The sequence below is a fragment of the Epargyreus clarus genome, unplaced genomic scaffold (assembly GCF_041222505.1).
Source record: "Epargyreus clarus isolate Ecla_fem2 unplaced genomic scaffold, WU_Ecla_fem_2.2 ptg000029l, whole genome shotgun sequence".
Classification (NCBI taxonomy): domain Eukaryota; kingdom Metazoa; phylum Arthropoda; class Insecta; order Lepidoptera; family Hesperiidae; genus Epargyreus; species Epargyreus clarus.
Window position 1 is genome coordinate 10663508 of NW_027332235.1, and position 19571 is coordinate 10683078.

General features: G+C 35.3%; 2 protein-coding genes across 3 annotated transcripts; one reads left to right on the top strand and one right to left on the bottom strand.

Annotated features, from left to right (window-relative positions):
- Positions 1–352: 352 nt before the first annotated feature.
- PIG-B (phosphatidylinositol glycan anchor biosynthesis class B) lies at positions 353–7543 on the bottom strand. Of its 2 annotated transcripts, none has more exons than XM_073089271.1 (10): positions 7498–7543; positions 6872–7143; positions 6426–6651; positions 5306–5453; positions 4740–4868; positions 3599–3751; positions 2768–2869; positions 2219–2398; positions 1480–1711; positions 353–878 (listed from the first exon to the last, which is right to left on the bottom strand). In XM_073089271.1, exons 2-10 carry the CDS (start codon positions 7133–7135, stop codon positions 801–803), a joined length of 1512 nt encoding a protein of 503 aa, XP_072945372.1. In that variant the 5' UTR covers positions 7136–7143; positions 7498–7543; the 3' UTR covers positions 353–800. The 2 variants fall into 2 exon arrangements, with proteins under 2 accessions (XP_072945372.1, XP_072945373.1); XM_073089272.1 differs by having other exon boundaries at positions 7431–7518.
- A 349-nt stretch (positions 7544–7892) lies between these two features.
- Cep97 (centrosomal protein 97kDa) lies at positions 7893–18551 on the top strand. The gene is made up of 16 exons (XM_073089496.1): positions 7893–8217; positions 8287–8444; positions 9093–9237; positions 9901–10016; positions 11232–11431; positions 11852–11935; positions 12374–12530; positions 12797–12875; positions 13342–13551; positions 13955–14334; positions 14972–15171; positions 15907–16028; positions 16580–16668; positions 17124–17246; positions 17652–17746; positions 18079–18551. Exons 1-16 carry the CDS (start codon positions 8214–8216, stop codon positions 18188–18190), a joined length of 2274 nt encoding a protein of 757 aa, XP_072945597.1. The 5' UTR covers positions 7893–8213; the 3' UTR covers positions 18191–18551.
- The last annotated feature ends 1020 nt before the right edge of the window (positions 18552–19571 follow it).

A 19571-nucleotide genomic window follows, 5' to 3' on the forward strand; every position in this document is an offset into this window, starting at 1 on the left:
TAAATATATTTTGTCATTACATCTCGGTGTAAGAATATTGAAACTACTACAAGAAAATTCAAGCTGTGCATACTCATGTAGATGTAAAATAGAAAGATAATGTAAATCAACATCTATATAATACTTTATTATTAATCCTAACATTTTATTTAAGTTTGACATGTGTAACACCTGTAAAGGTAGCATTTAATTGAACTGTATGTATTGTTATTGACCTATTGTACTAAATGCTTTACACAATAAAATAAATAAATAAATAGGATGTTTTCATTTTTTTTATAATACACTTTGCCCATTTTATAATCTATTTTGCTTTGTGACTGCAAAAATAGATTATAATAGAACTCCTTACAATCTGTAAAATGTCAAAATATTATATTAAACTTTAGATTGCAAATATATAAAAAATATATAATATAATAATTAATAAAGAAAAAAAAACATGAGAATAATAACGCCCGTTACTAATAATTAATCCATCCATGATTTTTGTCTAACAAAGATGGAAATTTGACAATTTCTAATATATGAACATTGTAATAAGCATTAGAGTATGCACAACAAGAAACTAAGCACAAGTCGCATAAACGCAATATTGCGACCATACAGCGCTCGAACACTATAAATACATATTATATTTGACACACAACAGAGACGTTGCAACCAAACCACACAATACAACACCGATGGTCCGTCTGAACACAGATCCTTACGCGTATCTACGATATTAGTACTACTGTACACGGGTGTAAAAATTGTACATTTTACTAACAGTTCGTGCAGTTTTGCCGCGGAACACCTCAAATCGCCGGATCCACTGGTATCCTCGGCTGCTTCTTATACACTAGTATTTTCTCACCCATTTCGCCTTCAGGAAACTGTAGATAAAGATATAAATAATCAGATGAGCCAAGACAATGTTTGGAGACTGAGAAATCCACAGAAGTGGGGGGAGACCGGCACAGCAATGAAACATAAAAAGGGTTGCAGTCAATGTGTTCTTAAATGAGTTGGAAAGAGTGATAATACAAATGAGTATACAATCTATCTGATGGTAAATGAGTACTATTGGCCATGGCCATCTGTATTAATCAACCCCATTGGCAGTTTTAACCCAACCCAGAATGTAGCGACAAATGTGTTGCTACCCCTGACAAATAAGTTAGAACACCTCAAATAAGTAACTCTTTTACCACACAACTTTTAACAATTATACTTTTGTTTTATTTGACATTTATGTATTTTTTTAAGTATTTCATTGGATTTAATTTGGTTTTGTAATTCATTCAATTTGTAATATATAATTATATCGAAGTACACTAACACATTACGTAGCCCTGTATTAGATGTAAGATAAATAAATAAATAAATAAATACGGCTTACCTTCAAACTCAGATCGTTTGACTTTGGGTTATTAAAGGTGCTATTAGTGTTAGTATACTTACAACAGAGGACTACATTACATAATTACAGCATACCTGTGTATGCGGAACCTCGTGCAGCAGCTTATAATCCCTCAACAGATGCTCCACTCTCCCCCTCAGTACATCAAACAGCACCACCAGCGTCGGCAGTTGTCGCGTGGCATGTTCCTTCCTCCACCACGCTTCAGGGTTGTTGTAGAAGGCGTCCTGTTCGTTAACCACGCCCGGCTTGTCGATTGGCGGGTCGCAGTTTAGGTATCTTGTTGTTACGTTGATGTGGAGGTGGCTGGATAGGAGAAGGTTAAGTTAATTAATGAGTAGGTTTGTAGTTTTTAGACAAATCTTTCAATGTAATCATTAGCTACAGATTACTGACTTTACTATGGATTACTTATATAAATGTGATTTATTTACTACTCAACTGCTTTGTACCTGGCAACGTTTAAGATAAGACTATTGCTACATGGCAGAATATGTAGAGAATTTGAATAAAGAATAATCCTAATAACCATCCAATTGTCTCAACACCACAAGCGTTATGGTATTTTTGTTCATTAATTTGCTGGTAGGGTTTAAATACGGGCTTTTTTTTAGTCCAACGACAATGATATATTGGTATAAACTTTTTGATCGCAGCATAATTTTAAAGTATTAACAATATTGTCTTTACAAAATGAAACATACTATTTAAATACTGAACAGTATATGATAATATTCAGTCAAGTACTAATTGACGCGTTCACAAAAAAACACCTAATCATCATCATATACCTATAACTTTATATAAACATACCTATACAGCGGCATGGAGTGGCACGGCATCATGTAGAGCAGGGAGGTGCGGTTGCTGCTGATAGCGTCTCGCAGCAGGGGCGCTGTCTGCAGCGGGCCGGCCTGGTGCAACACTCCGAAGTACGCGGCCGGCAATGCATTCGTGATCACCAGCAAGCCCGCCACCGAGTATAGCTGCCACCTGGGGAGGTTGTAAATAGTTTATTGTATGTACGAATTCGTTCAATAAAGTGTGATCAAAAATACTCCAAAATATGTTACAATTGTATAACAGTTTTTGGGTTTTTCATGAACTACGTTATACTCGCACTTGTGTGTGTGTTTTTCAGTTTAAAATGGAATATTTCAGTTAAAAAGGCAACATAATTTCATCAGTTCACAGTTTTTAGCTAAGAGCCTTTCTGTATATACCTCCCTAAACTCTCCTCACAAACAGAGATCGTAAAGCTGGCTCAAATATGAGCCATCTTCAAACTATTGATAAAAAATTCATACCACAGATTCATGACATGAAAAAAAAACTAGAATACATATTTTAACAATTACTTACTTAACAGCTTTCCTGCTCCACGGCACAATCAAGTCTTGAATCAAGTACAGGAATATCGGGATGAGCGGCTGAACGAATCTCAATTCCTTGTGCTCAATAACACTGTGAACATACAATTCTTGTTTCTCTCTACACGCTTAATTACACTAAAGAAATTAAAATTAAATTTAAACTTAAAACAATACCTCATGCTTACAAGATTCGAAAATTGACGATATACTAGCGAAGTTAGACGTAAGTAATAGAGTGATATATATATAAGATTAATATAGTTAAAAGAGCATTAGTACACACAGTATTATTAAATAATATTAGTACAGTCTTAGCAGAATATGCATGAGTATAGTACAATATTAGTATAGTAGAGTATAAGCTTGTATGTAAATAAACACAGCGTCGCATAGCAGCATAGCGGGTTTCGCTTGGCCGCAATCGTGCTTCTGACATTTGTTAATAACTAATTACGAAAACTACTAAAAAATATTTTAATAAGTAAAGCGATAGGCGTGAGCTAGATTATATAAAATCATTAATAGTTATGAAAGTTCAACATTAACTTAACAAACAGGGTTTGGTTCTGAATTTACATTTAAAGGAATCAAAAAAATCCATAAAAAATATGGAGTTGCTTAGGAATGCAACTATTGGTAGGCATTTTGATTAAATTTTATACTTATATGTATTAGTTGACCGATTCCGTGCGGATGTGGCACAACTGTGGGCGATGTGGCACAACTGTGTTGTCATCCGCACGGAGTCAGTTAAACTTAAACTTATATTAATGTATTACTTATACTTAGTAGTACATTAGTAGCTATTATCAAGTCTCACCTGTGTACAGCGATGTGTGCCGCAGCGGCAACGACTAGCAGCGTATGTATTGTATTCTCACGTGGTCGCCGCGCCACGCGGTACAGTGATATCAGCAGAGGAACCACGTTGATCGCTAGCACGGAGGGAATGCCCACTGCCATGTACCAGTACCTGAAAGGGAAAAAATATATATACAATGCACGCCCTTAGGCCGTTTGTCCACCGCCACCGTCGCAGAACCGATACCGAGAACTAGATTATTTCGGGCCGATTTTAATATGACGTGACGGCGATAGTTTTATCACCGCGACGGATATCGGCTGTTTATTTTGTTCCAGCTGTCACGCGTGTAAGACTGTTTGTCCACTGCACCGTCACCGAGCCGATACCGAGAACAAGATTATTTCGGGCCGATTTTAATTATGTCGTGACGGCGATAGTTTGTCCACTGCGACCGATATCGGCGGTTTATTTTGTTCCGGCTGTCACTCATGAGAGGGCTGTGTATGGACAAGTTCCAATGTGTTTTACATTGCTGGCACATCGGCCCGTCAAAATCTCGGTGCCGATCGAGCGGTTACGCCGATCTACTCGGAATATCGGCGGCCGGGATGACGGTGCTCAGGTGACGGACGTGCGGTGTACAAGCGGCTATAGTAAATGTATATAGGCTACCTCAGCACCGTCATTAATTATCAGTATCGGTTCGATGACGATGGCGGTGGACAAACGGCGTCAGGGTATACACAGAAAAACCACTACCATTGTAATCACCATCATTCTATGTACCTGTTTTTTTTAGCAATAAATTACTATTATTGATTACTGATACATTTAATATTATGCTACTATAATATACTAGCCTTACTAGCAGACCCTTCATAATGATGTCCTTTTAAGGCGAGAAATGAAGTTTTATAATATATGTTCTGATAAAAAACATTACCTAAGGCAAGAAGCCAATGATGAAGGAATTTCTCAGCCAGAGGATCTGTTATTTATCCTTAATCAAAAATGCTACAATAGTTACATTTTGTTCAGTATCCATAACCTTAAATTGACAAATTACACCAAAAAAATCTGATTATCAACAACAATGATCAGAAGTTATCTAGATTAACTTTTTATAGTATCTTATCATACTGAAGGGGTATCATACCATGGATGTTTCCCGTAGAAAGCAGAGATGTTGTGCAAAACATTGAACTTGAAGAATTCCCATGGTGTGATGATCAAGCTTCCGTAGAAGTAGGTGTCCAAAGCGACCAGAGCTCCTCCAGTAAGCAAACTGCAAAGTAGTAGAAATGTTATGTAACAATTTAAAATTAGGATATAATTTCATTAATATTAACTAAATTATGACTAAAATATTAACACCTTCAGAACCTTTTTCCAGTTAAAGATTGTCGCGATTTCATAAATTAAAAATACAGTCAAGTGTGAATCAAAACTCTATAAAAAGAGTCCCATAGCTAAATTCTAAAAGTAAACTTAAAAGCAATTTTTTTTATCAGTTTCCTAATATCAATTGGTCTCAATATCCTGCAAACTGTATGCTTTGATTACAAATAAATTTCACATATGTTTCATATATCCCTTGATGCAGTTGAAATATTTTTTGGAAAATATAAGGTGCAAGTTAATTAAAATATGTAGCCAAAAATTGCGGTGACCTCTTTCCTATATTTCAATAATAGGTATGTAATATTTTAGAAAAAAACTTACCCAATAGGCAAATAAGTCCTGAACAGCAGTCTCCAAGTGCCCTGGTTGGTGGTGAACAAGTTGTAGACAGCTAGCACGATCCACACAGGAGACGAGGTGGGCCGGATGAATGTTGATATGCAGGCGAACCACACCCAGTTGTTGTTTTCTGTAACAAATATTATGAAATGTGGTATTGAATTTTTTTTATATAATATAGGAATAGCAGACGAGCATGCAGTCCACCTCATGGGATGTGGCTTCTGCGGCCCATGGACATCTGTAATGAACCCCAGATAGGATTAGATATTCCTACCTGAGGTCAGTCGTCAGATGTGTCGCTACCCCTGAGGGCTAAGCTGGAATGCCTCAGTAAAATATGTATGTAAATTTATATAAGAATGAAAGAGCATGGTTAAAATCTATGATTGCTTCCATACTTTGGAGGGTACATGATTTAAGAATAATAATATTATCACAGAATTTTAATATGTTATGGGAAACTCACGAGAACATCCATGCAACTGGATCAAAATATTGACAATAAAGAAATCAAAACTGGGGGTTGTTTGGTGGTTGTTAGTACTGGTTATTATTGTTATAGAGTAATTTAGAAAATGTTTAATACAGGCCATTACATTGCAAATTTACCCACCAATCTTTGGACATAGATTTACAGTAGTAGAAAAAAACCAAATACATCTTTCAATTCAGTTTGCAATTTCATTTCATTTTTTATAACTTTGTACTAGATTTTCAGTTTAAAACAGTGGAATGGAAAATAGACAACCTATAACCATAAACGTTTTGTTAAAATATTTTAACAAAAACCACAGACAGCATTGTTCAAATACTAGGTCAGTGGTTTCTATTTATACTTTCAAACTTACATCTCTTCTTTGTTTTCTAAAACATTATTTATACTGTTTAACTGTAACCTTGCTTAAAAGCTTTGCAATAATAGACTTTTTTTAATCCTATGTTATAACTATTAACAAGGTCTTAGTTAATATAATGACTCAAAAACCAGAACAAAACATACTTAAATGTACTTAAATGTATTTAACGATGTTATGTACAATTTAGATCCCAATTAAGTAGGAATTGAACACACATTTATTTCGCTATAACTAATACCTACCCTGATCATAGTATCCTCTCTTTCCAGCCTTGAATGGGAACTTCGATAAGCCAATAGCAAGGAGACTGGTCTCCACAGTCTGCAGTATAGTTCGGCTAGCGGTATAGAACCAGAACCAAGAAGTCAGCACCAGGAAAAGCGCCCATTTACGACCACCCGTCCATTTGTAGAAGCAGTAATCCGCATATGTGCTCAGTAACGCTTGGAAGATACGAGGAACTATTATCTGAAAAAAATATATTTTTTTATTATTTAATTTATATATAACTTCAAGCACTTTTAAAATTGGTTGAATTTATTGGTGAAACTTGAAATGATAAGCCAATTAATTAACATAATTTTTATAATTGACGTTTTATTAAATTTTATCATGATTTCATTTAACTTAATTTTAATAACGAAAAAGGAAACATATTTAATTTTAAAAAAAGACAAAAATATCTTACCACAGCTTCTGGGTAATCCAATCCAGTGTACTTGAGCACGGTATATAGTGCAGCGATTACACTCGGGTAGAGGTAGCTGCGAAGACCTTTCTGCCACTCCCAAGTCAAGGCGCCGTACCCAAACACGTATTCGTGCGCCACCTCCAGCGACTGCCAGTACTCATCCGGCACGAACGACGTCTGCACCACGAATACGGACAACAACCGCACCACCAATATCACTGACACCACATGTACGGGCCTCAGGCCCTTTGCCAAAGCCATCCTCCCGCCTAAATCAGAGGTTACTATATTAGCTATAAATAGACTACACTTCTTTGCTCAAATATCCGTCGAAACACCAAAGGAACTAGTTATCAAACACAGCCAAAACATTTTATTAGTACGAGATAAACAAATAAATACTTTACTTTGAATAAAAACTTTATCAAGCTAAAGTAAGTTTATCAGGAATAGTGTCAACTGCCGCGTCCCTCTAATTAGATCGAAAGCTGAATGAATGATCCACTTTTAATAAGATACAATGGCTTATGATTTTTTTATGGATTTAATCACTTACAATTTTTTATTGGATCTGCTGATATTATTATGAAAACAACAATTTTGATAATATTTTCCTCACTAACCTCAATACAAGGCAAGCGCCGCCGCCGAGAATTAGTGATGTGTTTCTAATTTTCTATTAGCGACTAGCGTCAATACTGATTTTTTTTATCGTTACACGTATTATAAATAAAAAAGAACTAATTCTCCTTCGAAATAATATTTGAATTTAGTGTTAAAAAGTATCAAATATATTGTTCTTATCATTAAATACTCTTATTATTCATAAAAATAGATTTTTCTAGATATATCGATACCATATTACAGCTGCATATGAAACATCACTAAAAAAGTTATGAGCACGTTCGTAATTAATATTTAATGACGTCACGTACATGCACGCATATTGCTCATTTGTGAACGCACTTGTAGTCTGTCAGATTGTCAATTTAATTGGGATCCCGGATCAGTTCCAAAACTAATAAAATTAGGTTGATTATTTGGATTAGGTGTGGCATAAAGTATTTATTGAAATGTAAAATTCTAATATATAATAATACAAGTAACCATAAATTAAATGATGTTACATAATACAAACATCCTACAAAAGTTTATGTAGGTGATGATCGAAAATTAAAAAAACAAATATGTCAGGGAGTTGACAAGTTATTGAAAATTATAGTTGTGAATTGTGATGATCAGAAATTACGATACTGAACGAGTGTTGATTTAAGTGGAAAACTGGAATTGCATCATTGTCGCTATTTAAAATTAAAAAGATGCTGTAATAGAACGAAAGATGGGTAAGTTAAATTTTGTTGGTGGGCAGAAATAAAGGATTGGTGTTGGTAATATATAATTTTGGATGGCAGATGATTCGAAGAATGAAACACTGGATCTCTCGAGGCGTGGGCTGAAGAAAGTGGAGAAAGCGCCTGCAGAGGAGTCCAAGACTATAATTAATTTAATTCTCGACCAGAATGAGTTACAACGCCTGGATAACATCGATACATACAGCCGAGTTGAAAACGTAAACACTCTTTCTTATTAGAATAATCTTCTCCATTATATTTGATTGGCGGGCTTTGTAAACAATGGAATTTAACAGCAGTACATCTATTAGCGTCAATAAAATACATAAAAATATTTCATTAGCTTTCTATTATGGTTTGTGCACACAGTTTATTTTTTCGCTGTATTTTCTATTAATTTATAACACGCATCTTTAAAAAAAATCTTATTCTTTACCTCTTGTGGTTTTATATATTTTATATGTTAGAGTTATATCTAGTTTACACATATATCTAGTGCTTGTACTTAATCTATTAAAATATGTTAATTACTATGGTAATTTCCATTGTTCTTAGTCTAGGCTTTTCTTTATGTAGGTTGCAAATTTGAATGCAATGCAATAAATTTCCATTTTAGTCTTAATTATTAAATAACAGTATACCAACCAAGGTTAGTATAACCTGCATAAAGATATTTGTTATAAATAATATCTGAATAATCTTTTATTCAATTTTTTTATTATATTGTGTTAAGCAAAGTTTTTTTTTAGTTTAGTTTACTAAAAAAAAACTTTTACAGTCAAAAAATATTCATGTTTTAAAAATGCTTTAATTGTAGAGGAGTTCATAGAAAATAACAATATTTTAAAACACATTTTATGTTTCAGTTGTCAATATGCAACAATTTCTTGGTCCGAATGCATGGGGTGTTGCGACTCACCAACATCAGGGTCCTAGCACTCAACAATAATGGTATCCTCCAGATTGAAGGGTTAAAAGATATGATATATCTTAAAGTTCTTAAATTGGCTGGTAAGTTAATACAGTTATTGTTACTATTTATTATTTAAAGATATATTTAGTTTGATTATTTATTTAGCAAAGATTGATTATTTATTTAAGGGAACAGTTAATTACATTTAATTATATACACCGAGAAAAACATTTACGCTAGAGGTATATTCCTGTTTGTCTGTATTGAATACTAGCTTTTATCCTTCTTTTAATTTTATTATATTAATAATAATATTGGTTAGGAAGTTAGGATGTAAGAAAATTATTTATTTTAAATTAAGAAAGATAATATGAGTGTGTATGACTATGTTCTATCCATAGATTAGTAAAGATTACTCACTCCTAACTAGAAAATGTGCACAGTTTTGAGAATTGAAATACTTGCGTAAAAAAGTTTTGCCACGGCTCCGTGCTAAAATATCCCTAAAATATTTGAAATAATTATTTATTTATTATGTAAATTCATGTAAATTACGCAGTATTAGTTATTTATTCGTAAATTTTCTCTAAAAATGTTATTATTTGTCAAGAATTCAAAAAAAGAACTTACGATAATAAGCCATTTGTGGCTTCATTCAATTTCAAGGCGGTGAAGTATCTTTACTAATCTATGGTTCTATCAAGTATTAAGATTTACTTTCAAATCTTCTTTTACATTATGATGGTTAATTTATTTTGCAGGTAACAATATCAAATCTATAGAACACCTAAATCACAATATACACCTGGAACACTTAGATTTGTCCAACAATCAAATATCATATATTGCTGATATATCTTATTTGAAGAACTTAAAGGTAAGTAGTGTAATAAATACGAATTACTTTATAATTGTAAGATATTAAATTATTCTTATATTTTTAGTAAGATGGAAAATGGCTGCTGCCATCCATGGGCATTTTTTTTTTTATAATAAGCGTAGTAGGACGAGCATGCAGTCCACCTGATGGTAAGTGGCTACTGCCGCCCATAGACATCTGTGATCAACCCCAGGTAGTATTAGATATTCCTACCTGAGGCCGGCCACAGATGCACTGCTACCCTTGAGGGCTAGGCTGGAACGCCTTGGAAAAGTATGTCTCCCTTACCACACTCTTCAAAACCGAACACAGCAGCGCCTAATACTGTTGTTGTGGTGGTGGTGCCGCCGGAGTCGAACCACAAAAGGTTCTCCCACCTTCATACATCTACATCTATAATCAACCCCAGATAAGATTAAATTTACATGAGATAGACCACAGATACATTGCTATCTTTGAGGTCTAAGTAAAAAAACTGAAAAATATATGTCTCACTTACTAAACCCTTCATACCAGAACACAGCAGCACTTAACACTGTTGTTATTATGCAGAAATAGGTGCCTTTTGAGTTGAAGCACAAAGAGTTCTGATTTTGTGTATATAGTTATAAAATTTTTACTTAAAATAAGTATAATTAGTTAAGAAGTCTTCATCCACTCTATGTCTCTTTTCTCCTGGTATTTCACAGGCAATATCAGTTCAAGCAATATCAAGTTTTAGTGCAATCCTTAATAGGTTAATCTGTTGGATACGTGCCAATAAAAATAAGTTTCCCTGGGCTTCCAAAAGTAGATAAGTAAATGAGTTGGCTACTAACCTACATTTATTATGGAGCATCTAAAAGACAAGCTAAATATATGTTTGACTGTCTATCATGGGCCGGACGTTTAGTGGGGTGGGAAAGTGTTTGAAATGACTTTTTCACATTTATTTTTAGGTGGTGTAATAATATCAAAATATTTATCTCCAGACCATACAAATTTTCTAACACTTATACTATATTCGTGCTGCATAATTTGTGTAGTAAGACCTTTACTATGTGTTGAGTGGGTGAGAAATTCATCTTCTCTCAACTTGGACCAATTGGACTCTCAAGCCAATCTAATGCTTAAGCTAATACAGTGATGAATTATAGGTATTCTAGGCTAGAAACAGTTATATCAGAACCCATAGCAACCACAAAGTTTAAAAGCTAATCAATTATTTTCCAGCATCTGAATTTAGAGCGAAACCGGATAACCGACCTGCGTCAGTGCGACCGCTACTTGCCCGGCAACCTATCTCATTTAGGATTAGGCCATAACACCATCCAGGATCTCAATGAGGTATCACACTTGGTGCACTTGAGTGAGCTGGACAGCTTCACCATACAGGGGAATCCGTGTGTCGCGATGGCCGGCAAGGATAAATTGTATCCTTTTTTGTATGGGAGCAATAAAATTGGTGCAATATATTTTTGTGAATATTAATGTTAAGGTTCGCTAAGTAAATTGCAGTATTTTAATATGGAAGAATGAACAACTCATATATCAGCTTCACAGTGTGTGTTACAATGTGTATGTTGAATACTATTTATAGCACTCGCTAAAAATACTATACTATGGTCCCTTATCATATATGACAAATTTGTGTATTACACATGCGTTATATGCATATAATTCGCATTTTTAGACTTATTTTCTACTTAAAACCATAAAGGAGATATTTGTTCTTGTCGACTTTAAAACAACTTTTTAAAACTATGTAGTTTGATGCTAACAAAGTCATTCGTATTAGAGTGCATAAAATAAGAGTACACAATTATTCAATTTCCTTAACACATATGTAACAGGGGGTTTGACTACAGGCCATTTGTGCTGAATTGGATGATGAGCGTCAAATCAATTGATGGGTTTATCGTCAGCGCTATTGAAAGGTAAGCACTTTCATCTATATTAAAATGTATCTCTCATAGATGCATTTCAACAATCATTTAAATAGTATATTAATTTTTAAGACAACTTCTATATTTATATAAACAACCTGAAATTATTTTTGCAGTTCTTTTGTATGACACAAAAATGACAATTAAATATTGTATATTTAACATTTTTAAGTCTTACACAGTGAAACCACTACCATTGTAAACACCATAATTTTTTGTACCTGTTGTTTTAGCAATAAATTACTGATTGCTGATTATTAAATGAAATGTAACTTTTAAATCATAAATTTCACAGTTGAAAAAATCTGTTAATAGACAAAAGTAATTAAGAGATGTCGCTAATACATCACCAACTTGGACAGATCTTGCTGTCTTTCAGTCCCACATAATAACTTTCTGTAAATATCCCAATATAAAATTTTGTTCCAGCCTCAAAGCAGAATGGTTGTACAGTCAAGGCAAAGGGCGGTATTACCACGCCGGTCAACAGAACGAGCTCTGTGAATACTTAGCTGCCACCTGTCCACTCACTGCCGATGCGCTGGAAACAGAAGATCAGAGGAAATTGAGGCTTATTTTAAGCAAGGTATGTGCCTAAATTTGTAGGAGGTTCTCAGTGGGTATAGATATCTGATTAATTAATATATCCTGGGTGTGCTTGCATGCGTGTTTATTTTTGTGGATATGTATGTACATATGTTTCTTTGTTTGATTGATTGTTGTGCGTGAGCTCTTATATACTTGTGTCTATTGTCCATCGTATAGTCAGATTCCTGATTTTTCCTGAGTTATTGTCAATTTAATAATGAATATGATGCAATATACTATTATTTATTTGTGTATATTTTTTAGGCTCAGCATCATCAACAGCAATTAAAAGACCAAAACCACAGTCCAATCAAAACAAAATTACAATCACCAAGAATGCAATGTGAGTAATATACGAGTAGTATAAGTATAATGTGATGGTATGTGCACAATCCTATTACCATTATTATTAGTCCATTAAAATTTTAGATTTGTGTTGTCAGAGGACGCCATTTTATTGTTTGTTTTATATAGCATGTGGGGTTAAAATTTTTGACATTCGGCCGCCATCTTGAAAAAGGGGCGTAAATTATTTTCAAGTTTTAATTAATAAGGTTTTCAACTATTATTTACATAGAAATTTCTATAAATTTTTGTCGTACGACCAAAAATAACGAATATAGATGTCCGTAGTTATTTATGGAGGGGTTAATTCCTGCAACTGAAATTAAAACCTGTTACCTCAACCAATGGAGCATTTTGCATAGATACCACACTACTATGTTTGGTTTGGGTGACAATGCATGATTAGTTGAATGATATTCGTGCATGCTTTTATATTAATAATAAGACTATTCCATTTCCCCCAGCCCGCATAGCCTCGCGCCACATGGGCCGCTCACCAGACCGCCTCTCCTCCAGCTACCACGCGGTGCTGAGCAAGTCTGGTTCACCGGCACATCCTATGTCGATGTCGTGTTCCGGCGAGCTGCCCGCCATACCCCCCGCTATGAGCCAGAGCTTCGACTCGCCCGGGCTCATGTGTGCTGATAAACGAGACATCAGGGAGAAAGTTACAGGTGAGTTACTTTTTAAGTGCTACAATAGAATACTATCGGAGTAACAGACGAGCATGCAGTTTATCTACTATCTGTTCATGGTCACGCCTGCCTGAGTGTCTGAGAATCTGATGTCAACCACAGAGCATGCAATTAAATAGCTAGCCCCAAGAGCAAAGATACATAGATTATCCGTATGTCTTCTAATTTAAATACACTAGCATTCAGCACTTCTGCTATAGGACAACAATAGAAATACCAATAATTCCGTAATCCAAGAAAGAGAAGTTATAATTCATGTATGAAATATATTTGTCTTGTATTAAAAAACCAAATAGTTCTTATCTCAACGCGGGTACTGTGTATGCATGAACAAGTTGTAGAGTCAATGATTAATAATGATGATGTTTTTATTTCACAACAGAACCACCACAACCTCAACCGCAACCAAAACCAGTGAACCACTCACTGGAGGCCGCGTCAAAGATGGTACCAGTACCGGAATCACTGATGAGTCCAGACTACCAAGACCCCATCTACGATATACAAAGAACTATACCAAAGCCCAACAGCGTATCAAACACGTCATCACAATCTAGTAATAGTAGTACACAGGAGGACAGGCCGAGGCAGATAACTCAGCCCTCAACAGTGAATAAAAACCATAAGAGTTCCCCGAAGTTGACCAAGAGTGCTACTTCGTCGCCTAAATTGAAGTCTAAGATGGAACAGCGGAAAGGCAGCCTTACGAAACTGGACGCGAAAGGCGATGAGAAGAAGCTTAATGGCATGACTGATAATAAGGCAAGTATAACAGGTATACTGTTTATTCTCAGGATATATGGGCATATTATACGAGTATAAGCATTATTTTTTTCCTTTTACATGTGAAATCAAATTTATTTAAATTATGATTATGTAGATTAGCACAAATAGCGAAATAGGTAGGTGTTTTTAAAATAGGACGAACTACACAGTTCCTATTTTTAATACGCTTTTTTAAGCTTAATTTTATTAGCTTGGGTTTTATCTATGTATGTATGTAACGGAATCTTTTAACTAGATTATTACTCACTTTGAACGGTCCGATTAATTTAAAATTTTTAACAATTATCAAGAACCGATGACAATACACGACTTTAATATTTCTATCCCATTCTCCTCATCAGGATCGTCAGGAATCAGGATTAACGATTTTCCTTGTGCAATTATACCGTGATTTTTAGTTTTGAGACTATAATTATTATCATGTAATTTAGAAAATAATGCCGCCCCTTAAAAATTGCCGCTGGGGCAGGGGAGGTGGGGATGAGACTGTATTCTCTATTCGGTACATTACGCCTCTATTGAATATATTCGTTTGACATTTCACCGCTAATTCTGCTTTACCATAGAAGATCTTACATAACAGTCCATTAATTATAAATTGATTTCACAGGAGGCAGACCAAATAGACCCGGACAAGCTAGAAATAATAAAGCTGGCATCGAACCAACGGCGGCAGAGGAAGATGAGCGCGGAGAGCCTCGCCGCAGTGACCATACAGAAGGTGTGGCGCGGGTACCGCAGCCGGAACCTCAACAGGGACACGCTGAGGATCCTGCATGCTATACAGGCGGCACGGGCCCGGCAACACATACAGTCAGTATTGTAGAGTAGTTATAAGTGAAGTTTAGTTATGGTAGGTACCATTGTTAGGGTGTCAAATGGCTGTATTAGAAAAGTGGTAGAACCGGTTAAGTTCAATCAGAGACGTTTAATCCGCGCCAAACTTCTAGTCCGCTCTGAAGTTGTTGCGCGCACTCAGAGAACCAATGCGGTCGAACACAACTACAAGCACATAGTCCGTAGCAATGGAAGGACACACTAACACAGCTATGTACCCGTGGGTCCCGCGCTGTCTTCGTCCCGCTAATATCTACAATTTGCTATTGCGACGCTTCTCGTTTCTATATTCAGAGCGGACTAGCAGTTTGGCGCGGACTATACGGTAACTACAGTTAAGGAATGTATGTCAATTTTTTTTATGATGTAAGAGTAGCAGATAAGCATTTTTTTATATAATATAGGAGAAGCAGACGAGCGTGCAGTCCACCGTAAGGCTACTGTCGCCCATGGACATCTGTAACCAAACCCAGATAGGATTCGATTCCTACCTGATGTCAGCCACAGATGCGCCGCTACGCCTGATGACTAAGCTGAAACGCCTCGTAAAAGTATGTCTCTCTTACCGCACCTATCTAACCAGAACACAGCAGCGCCTAACATTGCCGTTATTAGGCAGAAATAGGTGTAGCGGTGGTGTCGCCGGAATCGAACCACAAACCATTCTACCACCATATGAAGCATGATAGATAAAAAAAACTCAAATTTCAGACGATTAACCTGTGATATGGAGGCAACCAAAGCGGCGTTGGAGAGCGAGAGGAAAATACAGCAGTTGCAGATGCAGGCCATCAATGCACTGTGGAAGAAGGTCTCCACCTTGCAAACTGCGGGTAAGGACTAAAATTATTTATGGAAATAGAACACTTCAAGCTTTGAAACCACCAGAGCTTTTTCTATAATATGAAAAATATTTTCACAAAAAGGAGGGATACTTTTTTAGCGTACTCTTTCAACATTTCAATCTTATCATTAGAGCTACACTGATTTAATTGAAATATATAGGGTGAATTTTTCAAATGGGTTCAGTGCCACATCTGAAATTATAAGTATTATCGGAAAAATGCTGAAAGGAGTTACCAGGCCGATTTTGATAAAAATATAAAATTGCATCAGAAGTGTTTTATATTTTTCCCTTGCCGGGACTCGAATGTATGTAATGTAATTATTTAGACAAAAAAAACACACCTTATAATATTCTATCATCGGGTAGTGTTGCTTATAAGGATGAAATTCTGGGAAGCAATATTATATGACAAATTAAAAGAAAAGGTAAATTTTGCCACATAACTCTTAAGAGTAGAATTAAAAAGAATGATTAATTGTGGTAGAAATATCCATGTTATGTGTAAATCATTTTTTATTTCGATTTTTTTTGTTTCAGATACTCAGAAGCAGAAGGTGGTAGACATAGACGATAACGCGGAGGTGTTGCGGCAACTCACTGAAACATGCTTCAACTTGCAAGCACAGGTATCGACTCAAATACTTGAATCTAAGAAAAGACTTGATTTTTTTTAATATCAGTGTATTTATAGTTGCAATTTCAGTATAACCTAAAAAAAATTGAGGTAAAAGTATCTTCCACACAATTATCTTCAGTAGGGATTAGGGCAAATATGGATTAACCATTAATATATGTCTGGTGTTTTTAAACAATTTATATTGATTTTTTCCATAACCAACCAGTACCAACGGTTTAAGTTGCCTTTTGAAGGGAAATACGCATAAAATTGTCTACTACTATCACATATTTGATTGTCGTACCGTGCTCGATATTGCTTCTAGGTTATCAGGCTGCTTTCAGTTAAGAAAATAATTGTGTCCATCAGTGAGATACATAAAGTAGTAGCCAAACCTTGGAAACACTTCTGTTAGACATCTGTATTTATTGGTATCTGCAGTGATGACGTAATCCATGATTGCAGATAGTGGAGCTACAGGGCTCCATGCAGGAAGTGTTACGTGCAGTTGGTCAGCGGAGTCGCCCGGAGCCCCGAGCGGAGCCCCGCGCGACACAAACTGACATTACGGCAGTTATCACGCCGCAGGTAATAACATTGTCTTATAACATCTTTCAGAATCATTAGTAAGCACTGTAGTTAGTAGAGGTTGATACTATTAATAAGGGAGGTGTAATTGAAACTTGACTTGTCAAATTAAGTAAACCAAGATATAGTCCACACCAAATTGCTAGTCCGCTCTGAAGTTGTTGCGAGCAAGTAGTAGTACGTAGGTATGGTATGTAGGTATTCATACAATTTACTATGTCGACGCGATTCATTTCTATATTCAGAGCGGACTAGTAGTTTTACGCAGACTCTACCAAGATACCTAACATAACTTTTCCGACGTACATTTATTATTAATTTAACTATGCTGTTACAACTGCTTGTAAAACTCCATGTGTAATATTTTAAACTTTATATATGAAAGTTCTCGATATGTGTAATCAGGAGGAGCGTTGCAGTTGGCTGAAGCGGCCGCAGTCGCTGGCGCTGTCGGCCGCCAGTGTACCCGCCGCCACCTCACCAATGCCCTGCGACCCTGTGTAAGTCACTTATGTTCTAGATTCGGCTTGAAAGACCAAAAATATTGAGAATATTAGGTTTTGATTATTAGTTACCTTAAGATGTCTGTGGACATCACTAATCAACTGAAAGTATTAGTATAGTACAGAAATGACTGTGACGATGGATTATCAATAAATATTTAGTGAAAATATTCCTTATAACAGCTATTAGTTTTGAGTTTAGAGTAGATGAAGTTGAAAACGAAATTATATGTTTACTTCAAACTCTTTTTGCATACTTTAATAGCAGACTCTGAGTTTATTTTCTTACTAGCTCAAAGGTATATAAACTTTGTATATTGACTTAACAGCGAAAACCCGAACGAAGTGGAAATAGACATCGAACGCACGGAGTGTGTCATAGAGGACGAAACGACCGCCAGTATAGACGCCGAACCCGAGAGGGAGCGCATCGTCGAATGATAGCGGGCGAGCTCTATTCTGTTAGCTGTAAGGGTAATGTTTGCGAGGCTGGTGGAGTGATACTCAGGTACACACAAATTGTAAAATAATATAATGTTTTATACTCAACTATGTTATGGGTGCTGTAAACACATACATAGACTAGTATACAAACATCCAAAATCGAAATTTTAATTAATTATTTATTTGTTTACTTGGCCGGTAATAATCGAACCCAGAACCGCCTACGTTATATATTTAAATCATTATGTAATCCTTTCGAAAACCACTATTGGTCTATATGTGACGGGCGTTGTGACACATATTACAATTAAATTCCCCTTTAGATTTCACTGTGCCGTAAGTACATTTAGATGATTGACTGACCGGTATCGAACTCGGTATTTTGTCCATGTCAAATGAGAATGATGACCGCTCCGATCATTATGTCTATGTGTGTGTTTGTGTGACATATACTGTCACTACATTCATCTAAATACATGTCATATGGAGTTTAAAGATTAACAACTTCGTATTGAAACACCGCTGAATAATCACCTGGATCTATTCTTAATCCTTATTAGTTTCACAGCATCCATCAAAACGAACTAAACCCACTTTCCACGGCATTTTTTTTAACATAAATGCATATTTCGAAATATATTGAACTAAGATTATAATTACAGAAATTGTCTCAATTTATATACCTGAATATTATTCCATCATGTCATTGTGTAAAAGCTTGTATAAAAGAAATTATGTTCGCGTCAATGAAAAAGACAACGTTGCTTGGTGTATATTTATTTTTATGAGCTTTGTATGAAATTGTTGATTATTATACGAGTTTGAGAGCTCACGATTGGCTGGTTAGGAGCCTTCCATGTTACGTCACTTTAGAACAATATGATAATAAAAAAGACACACGTCTTCATAGAAAATATGACTATTTAATTTACTGTCATATTAGAAAAAGTAATAATAGGATTCACGCATTTTTATGAACTATAATATTATTATTCAATTTTCTAAATTATATTTATGTTGAGTAAATGCTTAGGAGATGTTACAATGGTGTTATATTGGGATGCGATTGTGCAATTGTCGTTAGTTTATAAACTTTGGTCGCAAATGCCAGTAATTAATCAATCTATGTAATGTTTTGCCTACAATATTGTAATTTGACACAGTTTGAGACAGAAATTTAATATCGATCTTTGGAACGCAAAACAATGGATAGATTGATTATTAATAACGTGCGAAAGTTGGTCGTATTGGAAATGCCCGTCAGTGACACAGCGTAACTTAATATCATGTTATATGATAATTATTAATTAATAATAACAATACCTTATAGATTTTTGACAAATAATTGCATTTGTTAGTGAGAAAATACCGATGAAAC

Bases quoted from the DNA above. Each gene is read 5' to 3' on its own strand.
- PIG-B (XM_073089271.1), bottom strand. From the start codon at position 7,135: ATGGCTTTGGCAAAGGGCCTGAGGCCCGTACATGTGGTGTCAGTGATA. The intron at 3,752-4,739 runs GTATGATACCCC...TTTCCCTTTCAG, and splicing joins TTCTACGGGAAACATCCATG to GTACTGGTACATGGCAGTGG. The intron at 2,399-2,767 runs GTAAGTAATTGT...CAACCTCCCCAG, and splicing joins TGGAGCAGGAAAGCTGTTAA to GTGGCAGCTATACTCGGTGG.
- Cep97 (XM_073089496.1), top strand. The intron at 8,445-9,092 runs GTAAACACTCTT...TTTATGTTTCAG, and splicing joins CATACAGCCGAGTTGAAAAC to TTGTCAATATGCAACAATTT. The intron at 9,238-9,900 runs GTAAGTTAATAC...TTTATTTTGCAG, and splicing joins TAAAGTTCTTAAATTGGCTG to GTAACAATATCAAATCTATA.